Source organism: Ahaetulla prasina, chromosome 3, assembly GCF_028640845.1.
Source record: "Ahaetulla prasina isolate Xishuangbanna chromosome 3, ASM2864084v1, whole genome shotgun sequence".
NCBI lineage: Eukaryota > Metazoa > Chordata > Lepidosauria > Squamata > Colubridae > Ahaetulla > Ahaetulla prasina.
In genome coordinates this window covers 123,451,026-123,474,521 of record NC_080541.1, presented here as the reverse complement: position 1 = coordinate 123,474,521, position 23,496 = coordinate 123,451,026, and the positions used below count along the sequence as shown (strand labels likewise).

Here is a 23,496-nt window from a genome sequence, read left to right as displayed (position 1 = left end):
CAGAAAACTTTACAATCAATCTATCGATCTGTATTTGTTATGGTCAATAGAGCAGAGGTTGGCTATAATTTTTAAAAAGAAGCATAAAAATATAAAAGAATATATATAAAGGTAGTCCTCACAATTGGGACCAGCGGCTCAGTCAATAAGCAAAGTGGTTATTAAGCAAAACCACAACCATTTTTTGGTTGTCGCTTTTTTTTTTTTGTTTACATTTATATCCCGCCCTTCTCCGAAGACTCAGGGCGGCTTACAGTGTATAAGGCAATAGTCTCATTCTATTTGTATATTTTTTACAAAGTCAACTTATTGCCCCCCCAACAATCTGGGTCCTCATTTTACCTACCTTATAAAGGATGGAAGGCTGAGTCAACCTTGGGCAGGGCTTGAACCTGCAGTAATCGCAGGCTGCTGTGTTCTAATAACAGGCTTCTTAACAGCCTGAGCTATTACGGCTTCAGGTTTCCTTTGCTTTACATACTTGCAAAGATCATAAATGTGAGAACTGGTTGTAAAGTTACTAACTGCAAATGGTCAATAAATGAGACAGGTACTAAATGAGAACTACAATTTAATATACAATTAAATTGTATACTGTGCAATTGTACAGTATACAATTTAATCAATATTATACAACAGTAAAAACTGAATAGTTTAAGATTAATTTGTTTAATGTAAAATAACATTATAAAACTACAAAAATGAACAGTTCCAAGATGGGGAGAGACTAAGAGTTGTTAATGCAGGTGTGTGTATATGTGTGGGGGAGTTCTCATGGGACCAACCAGCCTCATATGGCTGTGTAGGCCCCTGTATCCCCCATGCAAGGCTACACAGCCAGCTTTTCATCCCTTTGGGAGCTTTCCTCCCCCACCTTTGTTCCGACTGCATTGCTATCTCGTTCTGTTATCCTTTGTATTGGCCAGTCCTCCCAATCTTTTTCATCTGCAAATCTGATAACCAACCAATCAATACCATTATCCAGGTCATTAATAAAAATGTTAAGTTTAGCTCCAAGAAAGATCCCCAAGGAACATGCTGAGCACTGCTCTCCAACTCAACCTAGAGCCATTAATGTTGACACTCGGAATGTGGCTACCCAGCCAGTTATGGAACTACCTTACTGAAGTGCCAGCCAACCCTCATTTTAACAGCTTGTCAATGACAATTTATGTGCAACTTGGCAGACAGTTTGCTGAATAGCATTCTCCTTATTCAATAAAATAGTTACTTTGTTGAAGGAGACAAGGCTTGTCTCGTCTGACCTATTTTTGACAAAGTCATGCTGATGCTTAGCAATCATAGCATTGTCTTCAAGCTACTTTTACAGATAGCTAGTTTTATTGTTTGCTGCAATGTCTTTCTGGGTTTTTTTTTTTTATTTGCATTTATATCCCGCCCTTCTCCGAAGACTCAGGGCGGCTTACACTATGTCAAACAATATATTGATGCTTGACATATATATTGAGTATTGATGCTCACTAATGCTTAATAATTATTTGGTGCTTCTTTCTTTTTCTTTTTCTTTTTTGAAGTCAGGGACCATATTTGCTCTTGTCCAACTTCTTGCCACCTGCCAGAAATGCCAAGATTTTTCAAAGTTTACCAATGGAGGATCCAAATGATCTTCAGCCAGTTTCTTCCATATTCTAGAGCAGGGGTATCAAAATCAATTTCATTGAGGGCCACATCAGGGCTGTGGTTGACCTTGGGGAGTTGGGCTGGGCATGGCTGACTGGATAGGTGTGGCCGGCTTGACGACACTCACTGGATATGGCTGACTGGGTGGGCGTGACTGACCGGGTGGGCGTGGCCAGTTTGACGCCATTCCCCAAATTGCTGGCATGTTTCCTCTTTGCATTGGGTAGACCAGGCCGAAGCCACTCTGGCTCGATGTTTCCTCTTCACACTGGGTAGACTGGGCCAAAGCAAAGTGAGTAGACTGGGCTGAAACAACACAGGCCAGACCCTTACATTTTCCAAGATGGCCCCACAGGCCAGATCCAACCACATTGCGGGCCAGATCCAGGCCGTGGGCCTTGAGTTTGAGTTTGTTCTAGAGTATATTTCATCAGGGAGGGGGACTTGGAAGATATTCTTGGGTTCTCAGCTTTTCTACCATAAATTATTTATCAAAGTTCCTGGATTCTTAGATACTTGTTCAAGTATTTTAAGCCTGCCAAGAAGGGTAACAGCAGTGGTAGAAAGCATGTATAGAACAACTGGTATTACCTAGAAAACTTACATAGATGCTATAGGAGTCCATTGCAGTGCTATTTCCATAAAACCTTAGCTCTTTACTTCAGTCTCAGTAACTTGCCTCCCAAACAAAAATATCCTACTATGCTGACTCCTGAACTCATTCTTCATCCCATTAGCTGCTCCATCAAGACCTGTCCATATTACTTCTCTGGCCAATGGTTCTTGCCTCAAGCACAATACCCAATTACCCAGATCAGATTATGGCCCCTGCTTTGGGGCAAAATTAACTGCATGTTACCTATGTCTTTGTCATATACCCAGTAAACTTTGATAGTCCTTTCACATCAATGGTTGGTGAGCCAAATCTAAAACTGTTAAGCTTCTATTTGAAACAGCTTAGAATTGGCTTTGATAAAATATATTATTTTTACTAAGTAAAATGTCCTTTAGAATTGCATAAATTGTAAAGGACATAGATCTTTCCAGCTTTAATAAAGTACTAATACATTTTTCTACATTTCCAGTCAGCTGCCTAGACTATTAAAAAAGAACAAAGACATGGCAAAAATCTCTTTTTGTCTAAGAACATCAAAATGTTTTTGAAGTTAAATCTGTGTCATTCAATTCAGCAGCTCAAATGGCAGCATACTGTTCAGCTCTCTTTAGGCTAAAGTTTATTACTGTCTAATAAGAAAAAGAATTATAAACTAGAGAATGACAATAATATCTACATTATTTTTTTAACTGCCGCCTGGATATTGCCAATCTTTCTCTTATTTTGTTTGACTATTTAACTCAAAACATGAAATATATCTACAACATAAACTATGGGTCATTGGTGGATTTAAAATATAAGAATGTTACAATATTTTGTTTTATAATATCACTAGCTGAATACCCGTGCTCCGCTAGGAAACTATGTGATCAGGCTTAATAAATCTACAATCGGCCTCTCCTCTCCCCTTCTCTCCCTAAGGCTTGTCCCATAGATCCTCTCCTCTCCCCTTCTCTCCCTCAGGCTGGCCCCAGAGAAGCCTCTCCTCTCCCCTTCTCTCCCTAAGGCTTGTCCCATAGATCCTCTCCTCTCCCCTTCTCTCCCTCAGGCTGGCCCCAGAGAAGCCTCTCCTCTCCCCTTCTCTCCCTCAGCCTTGCCCCACAAAAACATCTCCTATCCTATCCCCTTCTCTCCCTCAGGCTTTCTAGCCCCTTCTCCATGAGGCTTGCCCCATAGAAGCCTGTCCTATGCTATCCCATTCTCTCCAGAGTTATTTTCAAGTTGGGAGGGGGAGTAGAACATCTAACTAATTAGCATCAGCTGTGTTAATCATAATATAGGAAACACTAATGCTCTGGAGGTCATTTCAAAAAATTGTTTCTTAGTGAGCACCTAGAAGCCAAGAGGAACATACATGGCAAATTTCAAGTTCGTAAGCTTTATGGTTCTGGAGATTTCGTGATTAATGTGTGAGTGGTTTTCACTTTTATATATATAGATGATAATACAAAATTTCATTCAAAATGTTAGGAAAAGAATACTGATAATATCTGCTTTGCTAAAACACAAGATTTAATGATGGCTACAAATGTCAATTTAATTTAACTTTTCAGTTTTGATACTGCCCAACTCCACAATGAGTTAGTCTGAATAACAGAATAATAGAGCTGGAAGGGACTTTGGGGGGCTTCTAATTCACCCCATGCTCAGGCAGGAAACCCAAACCACTTCAGAAATGTGTCTTGGCAGCTTCTAATTAAAAAGAACAATTATTCAGTGGAACAACTTGCATCCAGAAGTTGTGAATGCTCCAACACTGGAAGTTTTTAAGAAGAGATTGGACAACCATTTGTCGAAATGGTATAGGGCAAGGGTATCAAACACAAGGCCTGTGGGCTGAATGTGGTTGGATCCAGCCTGCAGGGCCCTCCTGAAAAATGCAAGGGGCTGGCCCACATTGCTTCAGTCCAGTCTACCTGCATCGCTTTGGCCTGGTCTACCCAATGTGAAGAGGAAACGTCAGGCCAACATGGCTTCAACCCAGTCTACCCAGTGCAAAGAGGAAACATGCCAGCAGTTTGGGGAGTGGTGTCAAACTGGCCATGCCCACCCAGTCCGTCACGCACACCCAGTCGATCATGCCCAGTGAGGGGTGTCAAGCAAGCCACACGCACTCAGTCAGCCATGCCTGCATACCCCCCCCCCACAAGTCAATCACAGCCCTGATGCGGGTCCTCAATGAAATTGAGTTTGACACCCCTGGTATAGGGTTTCCTGCTTGAGCAGGGGGTTGAACTAGAGGACCTTTAAAGTCCGTTCCATTCCGTTCCATTCCATTCCATTCCATTCAGCCAAAGTGGCGCATTGGTTAGAATGCAGGCTACTTCTGCTGACTGCCAGCAATTTGGCAGATCGAATCTCACCAGGCTGAAGGCTGACTCAGCCTTCCATCCTTCCGAGGTCGGTAAAATGAGGACCCAGATTGCTGGGGGGCAATATGCTGATTCTGTAAACCACTTAGAGAGAGGCTGTAAAGCACTGTGAAGTGGTATATAAGTAAGTGCTGTTGCTATTCCATTCCATTCCATTCGTCAAAGAAAAGGGAATAAAACCAACCAGAATCACTAGCCCCATAACAAAAAGACCAAAATGTTATCCCAAAACAAGGGAGAAAGGGAGCGGGACTCAACCACCATCTTATTGCTAAGCCTGAGAGAACAAACAGGTTTTTAACAATTTATTAAAAAACCAGATAGATAAAGGAGAATATTTGTAGCTCAGGGTTGAAATGAGGAGCTTGGTTATTTTCTTGCAGATCTTTTATTACCCAAACTAGGTAACATTTCCATGGTGACGTTACCTAGTTTGGGTAATAAAATGCCTGCAAGAAAACAACTAAGCTCAGAGATCACCAAAGACCCCTCAATCAGATAGGTGTTTAGATGTTAGTCAGGTTAGTCAATGAATGTCTTAAATCCATTCGTTTAGTGACCGTTTGATATTACCCCATTGAAAAAAGTGACAGTTTTTCACACTTATGACTACTGCAGCATCCCCATGGTGACATGATCAAAATTCAGATGCTTGGCAATTGGCATGCATTTGTGACAGTTGCAGTGTCCCAGGGTCATGTGATCATCCTTTGTGACTTTCTGACAAGCAAAGTCAATGGGGAAGCCAGATTTACGGAACAAACATGCTACTAACTTAACAACTGCAGGGATTCACTTTACGATTGTGGCAATAAAGGTCGTAAAATGGGACAAAAGTCCCAAAACTACTGTCTCACTTATTTACTGTCTCACTTGGCCACAGAAATAAATTATGGTCATATGTCGAGGACTACATGTATAGGTCTTTGGGGAGATATTATTCCAGAGGGCAGGAATTCTCCCTGAAAAGATATAGTTCCTAGGTTCTAGAAGATGACTTTGTTCACTTGAGAGGACCCGAGGTATACCCACTCTAATTGAATTCACCAGGTGGGTAAATGATATGGAAAACAATGGTCCTTGAAGTAGCCAGGCCCTATAAGCAAAGCTGGCTGAGGAACTCTGGGAGTTGAAGTCCACAAGTCTTAAAGGGACCAAGGTTGGAGACCCCTGCTATGAAGGACTTTACAGGTGATAACCAGCACCTAGAATTGCAACCAAAAGCCATATGCAACCATTGAGATTTCTATCTTCAAACTGGATGGATGGGGTAGTTTGGGAGGGAGAAACAAAGAAGCAGATGAAGTCTGGAAACTTTTCAGGGTAATGGATGAAATATATATATACTTTAAAGCAGGGGTCTCCAACCTTGGTCCCTTTAAGACTTGTGGACTTCAACTCCCAGAGTTCCTCAGCCAGCTTTGCTGGCTGAGGGACTCTGGGAGTTGAAGTCCACAAGTCTTAAAGGGACCAAGGTTGGAGACCCCTGCTTTAAACAAACAAACTGAAATCTATTCAAATGTTGCTGAGAGTCAATACTAGTCAGAAGAAACGAACTCTCTCTTACCTCCTTTTCCTTGTTCAGCAACACAAGCTGGCTGTTGGTCAGAATACAATACTTTGTCTCCCATATTATAGTTTCTGAATCAGGGGACTGACCACAAGATAGTCTATGAGTTGCAGGTCCTTTCACATCTGTAAAAAAAAAAAATAGCATAATTAGAACATGTCAGTTATCCACTCAGTTGCTAAATATAGATTCAGCAGATCAAGCCTATGCATGTTTATAACCCCTGGGGCATAGTCAGGACTGCATCGTTTATTATGACTTGCTTACCATATTTATAAAAGCAAGACAATAAACAAACCCCCTCCCAATACAATCCTATTAAAATTATCACAATTTGTTAATCTAACCAGCTTTAGCAATACTATACAGCATCTATGCCAAGAACTAGCCTGACTAGGTGGCTCAGTGGCAAAGACACTGAGTTTGTCGATCAGAAAAGTCGGCAGTTCGGTGGTTCAAATCCCTAGTACAGGTCTCCTGTGTCAGCAGGAGGTTGGATTAGATGACCTCCAAAGGTCCCTTTCAACTCTGTTACTGTAAACTATGGATTGTATGTGAAATTTAACCTATGGAAATGCACACAAAGCAATTTCCAAACTGGAAAAAAGCTGCTTTTTATTTAGCTCACAATATAAAGGTGTACAAAGGTAGATTACTGGTAAGTCTCTAGCAAATTTTGCGCATGTGATGCAATTTCTTTATACCACCATTAAAAATCAACGACAGTATTGATTTAGTGCAGATATGATCGGAATCCATAATGCCCACTTTAAGAATTAAACATAGTGAACTTCAGGCTAGTCTATTCTTCTGGTCTTCTTTTTATTGAAAAGGAGATACTGCTACACTAAATGTCCAGGGAAGGAAAAATGCATGAGTCTGGGATTGCCATGTCTTGCTCATACAGTGTGGGAAAATACAATCTCAATTGAACTATTGCCTACAATCTAAAATATGCTATTTTATCAGAGTCATCAGTGTAAGAATGGGGCATATTTTATTTTAAGAAAAGAAATTGAGACAGTAATTTACTCAACAGAATTCATGGCAGGCAATTTTCAATTACAAATATTTAGGTATTTTACTAAGAACTCAAAACCCTTCACACACGGATTATTATTACAGTCAATTAATGAAGTAGATCCTGGCTGGATCTATATTATTGGGCCTGATAGAGTGTATCCACCTACAGTATGTCTATTAAATATTGTAACGACTGAGATGATAAAATCACAGAACCGAAAGACAGTTGAGAAGTCATAGATACAAAATCCACGCTACTGCAGGAAATTGCCACAACAGCAACAAACTCTCTAATAAAGGTTACCACCTCTTCTAAACAATCTTGTCCATTGTTTGCAATAGCCATCAAACTGCTCCTCCAGTTGACTCTTCTAAAAAATACTGAAACAACAAAACTTTGAACATTCCTATATAGGACTTTATAGATAAGGCATAATCTAAAGTGGAGACATTACTCATGCTCTCTATATAAAGAAACCTATACATTATTTATAGGTAGTCTTCAGAATATTGTTGCAGAATTCTAAATCTGAAAAGAATCCATTGTAAGTGACTTTTCCCATTCATAAACTTAAATAATCTGACAATCTGCAGAACTCTCTCCAGCAGAGCTATTAAAATACTGTTTAGTATGGCATAAGAAAACTCCCAATTATGGGAGACTGAGAAAGTGCTGTAAAAACAATGAATTAGGATGAATTGGGGATTTGCAAAATATTTATGCATGGAAGAGCTAGTTTTAGTGAACCATAGATTGATGGAAACATGTCTTTTGAGGAAGAACTGTCTTGGGAAGGAGTGGAAGAAAGCTAAGAATATTTGTGACAATAACAGATATTTTCTCTAAGGACATGTCTGTGGCTCTTTATGTGTAGAAGCTCAGGCAAAGGATCAAACTAGATTTTGGTATGACATCTAAATCAGTCTAAACTAGAGTTTCCCAAAGTGGTCAATATCCTCAAGGACTATCCAACGGGTCTAATCTGTTGTTATTATTTGCAGCATCTATATATATATATAAAAGCGAAAACCACTCACACATTAATCACGAAATCACCAGAACCGTAAAGCCTACAAACTTGAAATTTGCCATTTATGTTCCTCTTGGCTTCTAGGTGCTCACCAAGAAAGGATTTTTTGAAATGACCACCAGAGCATTATTATTTTCTATATTACTATTAACACACTCTGATGCTAAGGAGTTCTACTCCCCCACTGAAAAGAAATCTGTTCCAAATACAAAACACAAGCAGAGGAGAGGAGTTTCACTTTTAGTTTTACTTTCACATCAGGAAGCAGCTTTAATACAGATCACTTGAGCTAAGCCACTGCCAGGCTCCTTCCTGTCTCCTTCTTGCTCACATAGCAAATACTGTTTCATTTTCCAAACAGCCCTCTGATGCTAAAGAGTTCTATTCCCCCTCCCCACCCCAAAAGAAATCTGTTCCAAATGCAAAACACAAGCAGAGCAGAGGAGTTTCACTTTCAGTTTTACTTTCACAGCAGCAAGCAGCTTTACTACTGAGCAGTTGAGCTAAGCCATACCCAGCTTCCTTCCTGTCTCCTTCTTGTTCACACAGCAAATACTGTTTGAGTTTCCAAACACCCACCAACTCTCTCACACACTGACAGGATGCTAGCCAGATGAATACAGATGGATACTGCGGGCTGGGACATTCTGCTCCCACTCCTCCTCTGTTCAAACTGCCAGTTGCATTATATTAACACTACAGAGTTACACATTCTACATTAAGTTTCAAGCTGTGTCGATTTATCAAGCCCAAGCACATAGTTTCTCAGCGAAGCACGGGCGTCCAGCTAGTTATTAATTAAAGCAGTATTTATTCAATTATTTTCATATAATAAATGGGGGTTGCTGAACAATCTGTAACTTCATGAAGGGCTCAGTGAGCTGAAGAGTTTGAGAACACTTGGTCTAAACCAGAGGTTCAACCTTGCGGCGTCACGTTGTCATCACGTGACATATCACAATTTTTTATAACCAGTCTTCACACTTAGCTTGTCACAGCATCCCCATAGTCATGTGATCAAAATTCAGGTGCTTTGCAACTGGCATATACTTATTAGGATAGTTGCAGCACCCTGGGGTCATTTACAATTTTCTCAGCTGGCTTCTAATAAGCAATGTCAATGGGGAGAGTTATGGATTCACTTAATGACTGTATGATTCAACTGCAGTGATTCACTACTGGGGCAAAAAAGATCAAACAATCAAGCGCAACTCACAACCATCTTGCTTAGCAATATAAAATTTTGGTTCCAATTATGGTCATAAATCAAGGACTATCTGTACCATGTTTTACATTTCATATCTAAAAAATGATCTAATACTACCTCTTGGAGCAATTATAGGAAAGAAAAACCAGCAAGGCTTTGGCTCTTTATGCATTTTCTTATATTGGAGCAGTACAAGAATCACCAGTCACACTAGCAATCACCAAGCACAAGCCTGGCACTCCACAAGCAATTCCACCCACAGACACATCGGCCTACAACCAGCCTATGAACCCCTGAGAATTGAAATCAACCGCACAGTCAACCGGAGACAGTCCTGACCCTCAACCAACCCATGAAAGCCCCCAATCAGCGCTTCACCTCCCAATGACCCTCACCTGACATGACCCATCATATGACTCTCCCTTGATGCAACCCACAGCTGAAGTTATTACTAAGGTTCCAAAAATAAAAGCATAAAATTAAGATTATATTTAATTAAGCATTTATTATTAGACTTGGTATTGTTTCCCACTTTCCTTGAGTCCTTTTGAATGGAATGACTCATTTATAATTTTTAAAAACCAAGTATCAAGCAGACAACTAATAGCCACATGATGGGCTTGTTTAGACTGCAAAAGAAATTCAAAACAGGAGGAAACGTATGGTTGTTATTTCTGTAAATGTATTTATAAATCAACACAGGACAATCTGTGTTTTCTATATGACTCAGAAGCGCTCTCATTTTCACTGACCTTGACCAAAAGTACTGTACTGTAGTAGCATCATTTGTAAATCAAACTTCACCACTAGGGGGTGGTGAATCCATGGTAAGAGGAAAAGGTAGAAAGGAAAAGTTCAAATACACACACACACAAAAAATCATTAATGGAGCTCCATTAACTTTAGAAAATGCATAAAGAGTCAAACCTTGCTGGTCTTTCCTTCCTATATTACTATAATTCTCCAGATGGTCACAGTATTTCCCACTGAAGCATATTTACTTCATCTTACATTAAATTCTTTCACTGGTTTTTCATCATTCAAAGTTTTATCTTTTTTAACATTCTCTTGATATAACATAACGTAACGTAACGTAACGTAACGTAACGTAACGTAACATAACATAACATAACATAACATGGCTCTTGATATCCTATCATTTTTTGTCCTATTCCACCTCTATGACTACACTGAAACTGTCTCTATCATAAAGACAAGTTTTAAAAATACTTGTTATACTTGCTTGGAAGCCCTTAAACTTCTTATTCACGGGCTTGTTATTTTTCTTATCATTGAAATAATTTTGTTTACCTTATTGCTATCTTTCACCATTCTTTTCTTTATTCCTATATATGAAGATTGTAAGTTTTATTTATGTTGACTATAAACTTCTCTGAATGAATTTTTGGCTGAAGAAAGAATGTTCTATTGATCTTCATTTCCATATTTTAAACAAGGCCTTCCATGGGAATGGAATTTATTCCCTAGATGTCCATAGCAGCTTTAATTATATCATTCTTCCTGAAACTGCTTTAAACAACTAGAGGGCTCAGGCATGTAGATGATCATTTTTATGTGTCAATGAACCAGGCAAACTTGTAGTATTAAAATGCAAGAATGTGAACACTGTAATAATGGAAGTACACATTTTCAGTAATGAAAAATATAAACCCCTGAAAATTTGACATAAATAATGTAGGCGATCAAGTGAGGATAAGACATGCAAATGTGCCATGTAAATACAAATATGTAATTTCCAGAATGGATTCCGAACATCCTTACTGGATTACTGAGCAAAAGAAACAATAGTTTGCATTTTGCTACCTATTTTTATTTTCTTACTTCCCTATATATTATGTTTTTCATTGAAAAACTGTGAGCTTCAATTCAAGGGCCATAAGGGCCACTTTCTTATACCACAAAAGCAATTTGTGACATTTGAGACAAATTCTCCTTCCATCTCCAAATCTCAGTTAAGGTAGATAACCTCAATCACACAGTTCTGAGACTCCCCAAGACCTAAAAACTTGATTGGGGGGGGGGAGAGGAATTGTTTAAGAATTTGTGGATCTCTAATATATTCTTAAGCAGCGGAAAACACACATCTAATAATTGTCTAATTTAGGATTGAATATCAAAGCTTGCTCTGTATTTGCTACTCTTGTAGCCTTGGAAACCAGCAGCAACAAAAAGCCCATGACGAATATTCCACAATGGAAGATAGAACTTGTTTTGCTGTTATGTTTCCAAAATGCTTTTATTTTCAGCAGCCAGTTATAGGTACCATATAATATCACATCCTAGTGAGGGCATTCCCCACCCCAAAAAAATAATAGCACTTAGATTTATAGATGGCTCCACAGTGCTTTATAATGAATTATTTCCCTGGATAATTGCTCTGTCACTTGTTGAAATAAGGTATAGGTCCTCTGTCAGATAAATAGAGGGTACTGCTTAAAAAACTACTTGTCAGTCTTTGCGTCAGCTGTTGTCTTCAGAAGCAAACAGAAATTAAAAAGCAAACAAATATTTTCTTTTGTGAGTTTTAAGATATTAGATGGAAGTGGGAGGGAGGAGAGAGAGAGAGATAAGTTTTTCTTCTTTCTGAAATGAATCATATATTCTCAAAATTTTGACTTAAAATAAATTAAGATTTTACAAATTGTATTTTATGCCTGTTGTGATATTAGAATGCCATGTCGTTCTACAATGCATAACCTGGACATATTTTTTAAAAATATTTATTACAGCTAATATTTTTTCCTTCATAAAATGAGATAAATGGTAATAAACAATGGTAATAAATATCATCATATCCAGCAATATTCTTTGTCACCCAAAGCATTTATCTTCAATACTACATAATATACTGAATCAAAAAGTAATATACAAGCTTTTACACAAGATTAATGGTAACAAAACTCAGCCTCCTATAGGCTAAACAATATCTTGACTATACCAGTTCCCTTCTGCCTCCATTGATAAAAAATTAATAACTGATTTATCACTATATCATTACACTAAATACATCAATAGTTGATGCATTTTGAGCCCTTGCCACTTTCACTCTATTTCAGAGACTGAGACATGAAATACTGTAACTCTCTGTAAGGAACAAGGATATTCATCTCCACTAGATGGCAACAAAATATTCCCAAAGAATATCTAGTCTTTATTCACTCTGCTGCCCCAAGGCTCCATATGTTTACGATGTGGATAGGCCAACTCCTGTTAAACCCTTTTGTGAAAAGTAAGATATTCCAATAGCTTTGAGAACAATAGATCTTCTTTTTACAGGAGATTCATTTCCATAAGGTCACCCTGCTGGAAATATGCCATTTCTCTGTCAGCATCAGTTAGCTTCTGAGAAGACTTCACAGTCAGGCCGAACTGTTCAAGCTTATATTTTTATGAAAAAATAGGATGAGTAGATTTCATTTGGAAGGATTAGTTGAAACTAAGTTTGGCTCAATTCAATCAAACTCTCATTTATCAAACAGTTTCTTCACTTCAGGCTGCAATAATAAAATCCAAAACTGGATGAACTACCATTCAAGATTCTCAGGAACGATGACCAATTATCAAGGAAGTTAACTGTATGATAAAAGTAAAGAACAAGGTGCAAAAAAAGATGTATGCTTTATCTAAGTGTTAAAGATCTATCTATCCTCAATATTACAAGATATACACTTTAAAAGATTTCAAAATTATAAGCAATTTTATAGCATAGAGCCTCTTTGTAAAAACCAAACCCTGCACATAGCAGATAGTTGTCAAATCTGCAACTGCACAAAGGAACTCTCACAGATAGACATGTTTCTATCACTACCAGATTCACTTGTTCAACGACATGCTAATCATCTGAAGTGTCCTTTGAATGGGGCTTGGCTCTGGTGACATCATGAAAATATACATGTTGGGGCAGTTATACAGCAAGAAAGGAATTTACAGCCTTCCAATGGTATTGGATTACCAAAAGCCTCAGCCAGGAAGGCAAGCAATGTGAAAAAAATGGGAGTTGTCTATAATTAATCTATTAGATTAAATCTCTAATTGCTGCAACTATTTATAATTTGCATTGCAATCACAAGTGTATCAAGATTCTTCCCCAAAGTATCTACTAAATTGTATCAGGGCATCTAAACCAGAGGTGATATTCAGCAGGTTCTAACCAGTTCTGGAGAACCGGTAGCAGAAATTTTGAGTAGTTCGGAGAACCAGTAAATACCACCTCTGACTGGCCCCACCCCTATCTATTCTCTGCCTCCTGAGTCTCAATTGATCAGGAAGAAATGGGGATTTTGCAGTAACCTTCCCCTGGAGTGGGGTGGGAATGGAGATTTTACAGTATCCTTCCCTTGCCCCGCCCACCAAGCCATGCCATGCCCACCAAGCCATGCCTATAGAACCAGTAGTAAAAAAATTTGAATCCCATCACTGATCTAAACATCTAAAAAGTATAATGATATGCGGAAGTGTATGAGGGCTACTAAACAGTATTAACCACGTTTGAGGAAGCTGGAGTTTCAATAAATAGCAGATATTTTCTTTTCAGACTGCATCGCAGATCAGCATTTGGGAATGAATTAATAGAAATAAGGATTAATCACAGGCAAGATCTAGAAAACACATAAATGTTGTCATCTGGAGAGAGGGAAGGAGGGAGGGAGAGGTATTAATGGTTTCATGGGGAAAAGGAAAGTTTATTAAAAGGGACATGACAAATTCATTGCACAGATCCATATAAAAATCTACAGTAAAACAGGATACATTGCCCTATAAAAATATCCAGTAAAACAAGTTATATTCCACATATGGGTCTTTTATTAAACCTGGTTTCAGAATTTAGAAGAAAAAAAAACATTACATATAGCTTGAGAGAATATTCTGGGGTGGTTAGGCAGTTCTCAGGTAGAAAAATATTCAGATTCATCCTCCAGGACCTAACAGCATTAGTTGTCAGATTAAATTTATCTTGCAATTCATTGTGCAGAACTTGGTGTTTGAGCAGCAGTCAAGCTCAATCATAGCCCATTCAGAGCAAAAGCTCTCCAGACCATAAGTCAGCAGTTTATGCCGCAGGGCTCTTCTCTAGATCAGGTCAAGATTATTAGTGGAGGTAGGCTCATTAAACAAAATGCAAATTTTAACCAGTGATTAAAGACTGCCCACCTTAGCATATGGACCTAACTGAGCAACTATTTTAAGAGTCGCTTCCAATATCAGAACTCCCTCCAAGAAGAACTGTGCTTGCTACCTTTAGAAACTGAAGTAATTGAAATTTACTGGATCTGACTGCGCATTCTCTCTCAGCTCTAAATAAATGGACTAAACTGTTGTAATATTCTAAATCTAGTTATGTGGGGTTTTTTGTAAAGGTTATATTACAAAATGAAAGTGTCTACATTCACCATATTCTTCCACAATCCTTTTTTAATCCCATGAACGCCCCGTGCGGTATCAATTCGGACCTTATGCAGAACCTAGAACATGCCAAAGAGGTTTTGCTGCCAGCAAAGACTTTCAAACTCAACTTAGCATCAAACATCTCTCATTCTTGCAAATCCTGAACTCAGAAGACAAATGGCCATTCGCCCGTGCTGTCATGCTGAGTTTTTGTAATGGAATATGGGAAAGACCTTGGGGAAAAGGGAGAAGACATGCTGCTAGGAAACAATCAGACAAGAGAGGCGGGAGCCCCCAGTTTTAGGAATCTCTTGGTTTTGAAAGATCAATACAGATAGTCCTTGCTCACGGACCGGTCATTTTATGTCTGCTTGAAGTCACCAAATGGTTGCTTTACAGCCCGTACAGCACCTCCAGCCCTCACAAATGGTCGTACTGCCCACCATCCCCAGTAACGTAACTGCATATTGGGTGGGTCAGTTTTATAACCAGTCATAGTGTTCCGCAGTCATGTGATTGCAATTCTAGGGGTTTTTTTGTTTTGCAGTTTCTGGCAAAAGCACCCATTCAAATGAACAGGTTCACTTAGTGATCATTGCAAAAAAAGTCAAAATGTTACTTCCAGTCATGTGGCTTGATTAACAATCACAGTGACTTACGAATGTAATTCTGGGTTCAATGATAGATATAAATCGAGGACTACCCAGTGGTGGGATTCAAATAATTTAACAACCGGTTCTCTGCCCTAATGATTTCTTTCAACAACCAGTTCACCAAACTGCTCAGAAAGTTAACAACCGGTTCTCCCGAAATGGTGCGAACTGGCTGAATCCCACCACTGGGACTACCTATAGTGTTTTTCACTATTGTCAGCACTATTGGGTAAATCATGGAGCCTAATGACACAACTGGGTTTTGAGGGACCTTTGGAAGGTCAAAAGTGATGAAGCCAGTGCCACTTCAGGGGAGAGGGTATTTTCATAAGGCAGGTGCCACAGCAGAGAAGGCCTGCCACATAGAGCCGCCAAATGTAGCTCCCTAGCTGGTAGGACTCATAGTATGCCTTCTCTGCTGGTGGTAATGGCAGATGTAATCAGGAAGAAGCAGGTCAAAACCTTGAATTGAACCTGGAAACAAATTGCTAACCAATGAAGCTTGCAGAACAGTTTCAGTTTCTACTAGAAAGACATTTAACTATCCATACTACTGCATTTTTCAGTTGAAGTTTCTGAATTCTTTTAAAGGGCAGTTCTATGTAGAACACATTAAAACAGTTGAACAGGGAGGTGGCTAGGACATGAGTGACCATGAGTAGAACTCCCCCAATCTAGAAACAGGCATAATTGGTGCTCAATATGAAGTTGTACAAAGGGCCTTCTAGCTGTGATTGCTACCTGCTGAGCAGGAACTTTGAGTCTAGGAAGCACCCCTCCTCCAAGTTGCACATTGGTCTACTTGGGGCAGTGCAACCCCACACAGCACCACTCATGGCATAGTCCTAGAACTGACAGCGACCCAAACCAAATTGCTCCACATCCAAACCTCACAGCCTTCAGATACCAGGATAAGACTTCCAAAGCATCCCTTAATTTGCCTGGGGCACAGATGTATAATTGGGTATGATTAGCACACTGATGATACTTCACCCCAAGGTGACAGATAAGCTTATCCAGCAACTTCATGTAAAGGTTGAATAAAAGTGCAGAGAGCACCAACCCATTTGGCACCCTACTCACTACAGGCTGAGATCTTTTCTCCCCAATTACCACAGACTGGAACTGACCCAAAAGAAAGGAACTCTCTCCAACATGGAATAACCAAGGGTGTCATGATCACAAAAAAATCTGAATTGAAGCTAAATCTGTTGATCAACAATCCACTATATCCCATACCTGTTCCTATTGCATTTACAAAAAAAATTTTTAAGAAAATCCAAGCTTTTTTCTTCTTCTCCTTTTTAGTGCAGTCAAGGAGAATTAGATCCTGAAAGTTACATCAGGAATGGAGCTTCAGAGCTACCCATGATTTCTACAATTCAGGCCCAGACAGTCTGTTTTATAGATAAATGAGAATCTACCATACGAATCTTGGTTTTAATGAGGACCTACAATGGATTCATCCAGCTCTTAATGTTTTTATCTGGTTCAAAACACAGAATGTGCTCATTACTAAACAGCTTCAGTTAATACATTTCCCTATAGAGCCGTGATGGCGAACCAATGACTCATGTGCCACAGGTGGTACGTGTAATCATATCGGTGGGCCAACTAGCTCAGCTCTGGCATGCGTCAGCTGATTTTTCAGGCTTTCTGGGCCCACCAGAAGTAGGGAAACAGACTGTTTCCTGCCTCCGGGGGGGCCTTGGGGGGTGGTGGGGAAGGCCCATTTTTCTCTCTCCCCAGCCTCCAGGAGTCTGGGGAGGCTGTTTTCACCCTCCCCAGACTCCTAGAAAGGCTCTGGAGGCTCTGGAGGCTGGGGAGAGCAAAAAATGGGCCTACCGTGCCATCGCGTGCCAGGACGGGGTGGGTGGGTATCGTGCACACATGCACGGGGGCAGAGTACATAGAATTATGGGTGTGGGCATGCACATGCGCAACCCCCCCTGCTCCTGGCACGCGATGACAAAAAGGTTAGTCATCACTACTATAGAGCTTGTATCTTTCTGTATATAGTATTCCTTCAGGTGAAAGAATGACATAAAATAAAACAAATAAGAACATAATTACTTTATAGAGAAGTAGCGCCTCCAAAATCAAAAATTAAAAAAAAATCAAAGATCAACCCAATTTGGCTAGCATTCCATTTTTAATAGAACATGCTTAAAACCCTATCCTAAATTGAAAAGAACAACTTTCTTTTTCTTTCCAAAACAGAAATATAACTCTAACAAAGAGATGGGTTGATTATGTGATTTCTCAATGTACTTCAAAGTATTTTAAGTTTCAACAATTGCCAGTTATTTCATTTCTATTCTTTTCTATAAGAGCAGTAGGTACTTTAGGCTATTATTAATCTTCGCACCCCACACACCTGAATTCTCAAACTTATCATTATTTCAACTTAAAATGGATTTGGGAAACAATTGGAACAATTGGACAAAGCATCTTAAACTGGGTAGAAACTATAAGGACTCAATTGTAAATAATTTTAAAAGGATATCATCCTTAGTCATTCTCAGCATGGCTCATACATAACCACACCTCAACTCTAAACAACTGTAAACTGTTAAAATCAGTTTTAATTGTATTTTAACAGTTTTCACATTTACTTTTTAAATGCGGTAATTATATCACCAAACTGATTAACAGTAAGTTTCCAGCCATGAAGTGTCTGTATCTCTCTCTTACACACACACACACACACACACACACACACACACACACACACACGTTGAAAAGGTCCTTAGCTGAGCACAGCAAGAGAGTTGGTTAGATTTTAAGCCCAAATAATTTGATGTTGAGTCCTGTGTCAATAAAAACTGTCTCAGTGATGTTGAAGGACATCACTGTCTTGGTTTCTTTCCAACTTGTTCAATATAAGGAAGTGGACAGGCTATTTTGAGGATCTAGCTCTCCATGCAATGTTTGCTTTAACGATGCCCAATTGTGCTTCCCATTTCAAATACTAATAAATGCTCTTTTCTTCCTTGAAGCTGAATTCAGCTGAAGTGGAGTTAACATTATTTGGCAGTCACATCACAGCATGAAAAAGCCCCAGCAAAATACCTGCATATTGAAACTTTTCCAGCAATCACCAACCTTCTCAAAGGAGCCAAAAAAGAGAACAGCATGAATAGTTCCAACAACCAGCCTGAAAGGTCCCAAGCCTTTTGGGACCAACTATCAAGAATCAACCCTGACTGCTCTTTCGAAGGCCAGATCCTGAAGATGAAACTGAAATACTTTGGCCACTAATGAGAAAGAAGGACTCACTGGAGAAGAGCCTAATCCTGGGAAAGATTGAAGGCAAAAGAAGAAGGGGACGACAGAGAACGAGGTGGCTGGATGGAGTCACTGAAGCAGTAGGCATGAGTTTAAATGGACTCCAGAGGATGGTAGAGGACAGGAAGGCCTGGAGGAACGTTGTCCATGGGGTCGCGATGGGTCGGACACGACTTTGCAACTAACAACAACCACATCAAGAATAAAGGAACCAGCAGTGGAGAAATGCACTGCAATGGTTTGCCACTGCTTTATTTCTAGGGCTGAAAGAGAGTGACTGGCCCAAGGTCACCTTGCAGCTTTCATACCTAATGTGGAACCAGAATTTATGGTTTCTTGTACAGTTTCTAAACTTACCTGTTAGATTAGCCATTGCATCTTTCTCCCCTGTATTATTTTGATTAACATTTAAAGGGATTCAAACAGTATTATTCACCAGGTTTCCAGGGTGAAATTAAAGAGAAATAAGAGTAAAGAAAACCTCATCCTCATGATCTATTTTCCCCTCTCATTTAATTGATAAATCTTAACTTTGCATTATTGTGGTCCACATTATAGTCCAATTATTATAACAAAGTATACCATTTTTTGTATTACTGCTATATTCAGAAAAGTATTTCTAACAATATTTACAATGAGAGAATCTTCTGTTTTGCCAAACTTTCATACAGATTTTCAAATTCATCTGAAGTGTCTAGTTTTGATGGTTATTGTTTTGTGTCAAGTAATTGCAGAGTTACCCAATACAAAAGCATACTAGACTGTGATTAAGAGGTTTTAAATGCCCACGTCAGCATAGCTCGCTCATAATAAGAGGTTTTGATTGTAGAAGATCAAACCAGCCAAACCAGCCAGAGGCTCAATGATTTCCAGATGTTTACAGACATTTACTGCAATAATCAGAACAATTTAGACAATTTTTAAGAGAAAGGTTAAAAAATGTACAGTATGTTACAGCTGAATCAATAACTTGTATCAGATTAGATTGTGAATTGAGAATCTGAATGGGTAATTAAATTGAAAAGAGAATCTTTCTTCTTGTGATAATAATTTTCTCAGTGGAAATTCACCAGAAACCCAGAGTGTGATAGTAGGGTACTAAGTAATCTAAATCTCCACCCATCGAAAATTTTAAATCTTCTTTTACTTGACTTTTTAGCATTCATCAATTACCTGACAGGTGACAAAGGTACAGGTATCAGATGGTAAGAAGAATCAGTTCACTTAAAGTTACTTTTTTTCCTATTACACAATATTTGCCTAGCATAATTTCCTTTTAAATGAACACAACAATGTCATTTCCTGCCTTTGTGTGAAAACAGTGAGAGGAATGCATAGAAAGAACTTGAAACTAAGAAAGTTAAAAGTAGGAAAAGTAGTTCTAGGAAAAAATAGGAACATTCACTCTAATCTGCTATACTATAAGCACCTTTATACACTGCCAGGTAGACATCCTGTGACAGGAATTTGATTGATTTTGAGTGAATGAGTTTAGTCTTTTCTGTGTATCATCAAAGCAAGAAGAATAGAATGTTAATTGGGCCTGAAGACTAACACAATCGTAGTTTGTGAAATATTAATACCAGTATCTCTTACATGATATAATGCAATGTTTTACCTGTTCATTAAAACAATTACTTCCTCTTAAAAAGAATCTTAAATTGATTAATTCTAATTTTAGCTTATTTAACTTGATTGACAATTAAGAAATATAATTTCACTTATTTGATAACTATTATTCTAATGGGCCAACATGGCTAGAAACACTGAACAATTACTCAGAAACTAACAGCGTTGAAAACAATAAAATGTTTAAACAATTCATCTGAGAATATAACATCAGTTTCCTCAGGTAATCAAAACAAAAAAATTAAATGCAATAGAGAAAAGACAACTTAATTTTTCCAAAGAAAACACTTTCAATGATAATCTCTATGAAGGAAGCAATCTGGCTCAGAAACAAAACTAGGAAAACAATTATACCTGCAGCCAAATCCATACGTTTGTCCTCCATTTCATCTGTGACCGCTAAATCCTGTTCTTCTCTCCGGTTCAAAACCTTAGAAAGGCTGCCAGAGATTGTAGAGAAGAAACCACGAATAAAGTAACTGTCCTGCTCACTACCTTCTGGTTGCAGAAGAGGTTTTGGATTTCTGTCTCTCCATTGTGGAGCAGGTTCAGAGATAGACCTGCAGAAGGGAACCCGAAATGTCCTGGCTGCTGGCATAGCAACCTTTTCTTCAGGATCTTCTTGACAGCCATCAGCAATTAATGTTTGCAGTCTCAGGGGCTGTTCATCAGCTTTTGATGCGTCTGTTCTCTTAGTCATCTTCCAATGAAATCGAGGAGGAGTCTGCCATCGATAAGTTCCAAGAAGCTTTGCTAAATCCAAACCTGCATCTTCATATAACTTTTTACTCTTCACTTGGTGATACCAGTGATAGTCCTTCAAGCTACATCCTATTTTTGTAGTGTTTCCATCCTGCTCTGAAACAGATCGCTGAAAAAGTGCAGGACTTGGATATTTTTTAAAAACACTCATTTCTCACCAATAACTTCAGGAACCTCAATTTACACATTTATTTAATAAACATATTGATACTCATTGAGATTCCCACCTGAGCAACTTCTGCTGTGCAGTAGTAGATGTCCTTGAAGACTTGCTACTAATAAATCTAGTTCAGATTTAAATCTTAATTCTCAGTATCGTCAATTATATAGATGCCGGTGAAAAAGCACAGAATTAGTGTCTATCCAAAAATAATTATTTTAAACTAAAACAGCTTGCAAGTGACTTTTCAGTTCCTGGGTTCACTTCTGACAGACTTTCAGGAAGTGACCAAAAAGGGGGGTGGGGTGGAAATAGTAAAATTCAACAAAGAAGTGGCAAACCAATTACAGTTCTGCTTTCCATTTCTAACTACAGTATAAAAATAGAAGATAAAAAATACCTTTAGCTTTCATATAGTGACATCAAGCAGAACTGCCACAAAGATCTTGATAAGAAAAATATGCATCAGGATGAAGAATTGATGGTGATACCAGTTGGAAATCTTTCAATTCCTGAATAATTCAGTATATATTTTATGTTTACCATAAGGTTTTGCAAATCCAGATCAGGAATCAGTTCCACAAGAACCTAATACAGTCATTCTTCCAAAGACGCTTATAAATGCACTGCAGCAAAGAAAAGGAAACAGCAGCTGAAAGGAATAATGCTGCAAAGGAAAATATGCACATAGAAGGAGAAATAAGAGGGGAGGTAGGTGGTGTTTAGTCAATTACTGACCAAAGCAAAGAAGCAGACCATTTGGAGGCAAAATCTTGTGGCAAATGAAACATAAAAAATGTGCATATTTTTAAAGTGAGCAGGATTTTTGTTTTTATAAATCTAATTAGAGTCAGTAGACTGAAAAGTAATATCCTATCTAGTTAAGTAAAAGAAAAATTGCCACCTTCAGAATTTAGGAAACAGCTGACTATATTAAATTTGCTAAAGAAAACTTATCTTCTAACAGACACAAGCCAAGTTTCAGTTCAGATTATAACAATATGGTCACTAAGCCTAGAAAATATGGGCTTTACAGTGGGAACATTTTAAGGTCCTTGGCAGACATAATCAATGTTTTCATTATTTGAAACAATTATCTAGTTTGGAAAACCAATAAAAACAGACCATTTCATCACATATTCTTGAGTTACTCCTTTTATCAGCTGCCTACCGATGCTCCAAAGCCAGAATTGAGACCTCAGATAACTTTTCTTCAAGCAAAAATGCACTCTATGACTTGGCAGATTTCTGATGCCCTACTTTTTCATAAAAACCACTCACATTAAAAAGGTGTGATGAAAAATCATGGCATTTATTCATTTATATTTAGACAAGGTACAGTATATAGGTACCAAGGTAATTCTATATGGCATACAGAGAGGATCAAAATACAATTAAAAATCAGCATCCAGAAAAACAGTAATATAATGAATATCCAGGGTTAAAAAAAAGCCATTCCATTTTGAATTGCTAAAACAATAACTAAACTAATGAATCAAAGAGCTTGCTTAAACTCATAGCCAAATCAAGATAAACTTTACCCATCCCACATTTTCAGGTCTGATGGACTAAAGCAAGAAGGGGCTGTATTTCTTGTGCTGTGAAACACCAACTTCTTGGTTGAGATCAGGTTAGCCCCCTTTTTGACGATGTTTTGGAAGCTTTTAAAGTATCATCTTCTGATTTTAATACGCCATCTTCATTTTCAATTTTTATTTTTTTTAGTTTCCAGCTTCAGCGGTGGTGTTTTACTTTTTATATAGCTGACATGGAGGCTATGAAGACTATGGATGTAAACAAAAACCAATATTGCTTGATTATAAGGTGAGGATAAAATGAGGACCCAGATTGTTGGGGGCAATAAGTTGACTTTGTATATAATATACAAATGGATGAAGACTATTGCTTGACATAGTGTAAGCCGCCCTGAGTCTTCGGAGAAGGGCGGGATATAAATGCAAATAAAAAAAAAATTACCTAAATTTCTTCAGACTCCCAAGAGACCTAGTCATATACAAAACATGGCCTAAAGCCTAAAGGCTATCTTTTGTCTATCATTTTGCTTTTTGGAAAGAACATGCCGAACTGCTCACCGAAATAAAAACAGGGAATGGAAAAAGCAGAAATGGAAAAAAGTG

At 38.5% G+C, this 23,496-nt stretch overlaps 1 protein-coding gene across 3 annotated transcripts in view; it reads right to left on the bottom strand.

Moving 5' to 3' along the window:
- RASAL2 (RAS protein activator like 2) overlaps positions 1 to 21,584 on the bottom strand; it is a 157,308-nt gene extending 135,724 nt beyond the window's left edge. For 2 of the 3 annotated variants that reach the window (XM_058175414.1, XM_058175413.1), the window contains exons 1-2: positions 20,791 to 21,584; positions 6,197 to 6,324 (exon numbers count right to left, since the gene is read on the bottom strand). In XM_058175414.1, coding sequence (XP_058031397.1) covers positions 6,197 to 6,324; positions 20,791 to 21,349 — 687 coding nt within the window. In that variant the 5' untranslated portion in view covers positions 21,350 to 21,584. The remainder of the gene's footprint in view (positions 1 to 6,196; positions 6,325 to 20,790) is intronic. The other variant, XM_058175412.1, reaches the window with a different exon arrangement.
- Positions 21,585 to 23,496: the final 1,912 nt, after the last annotated feature.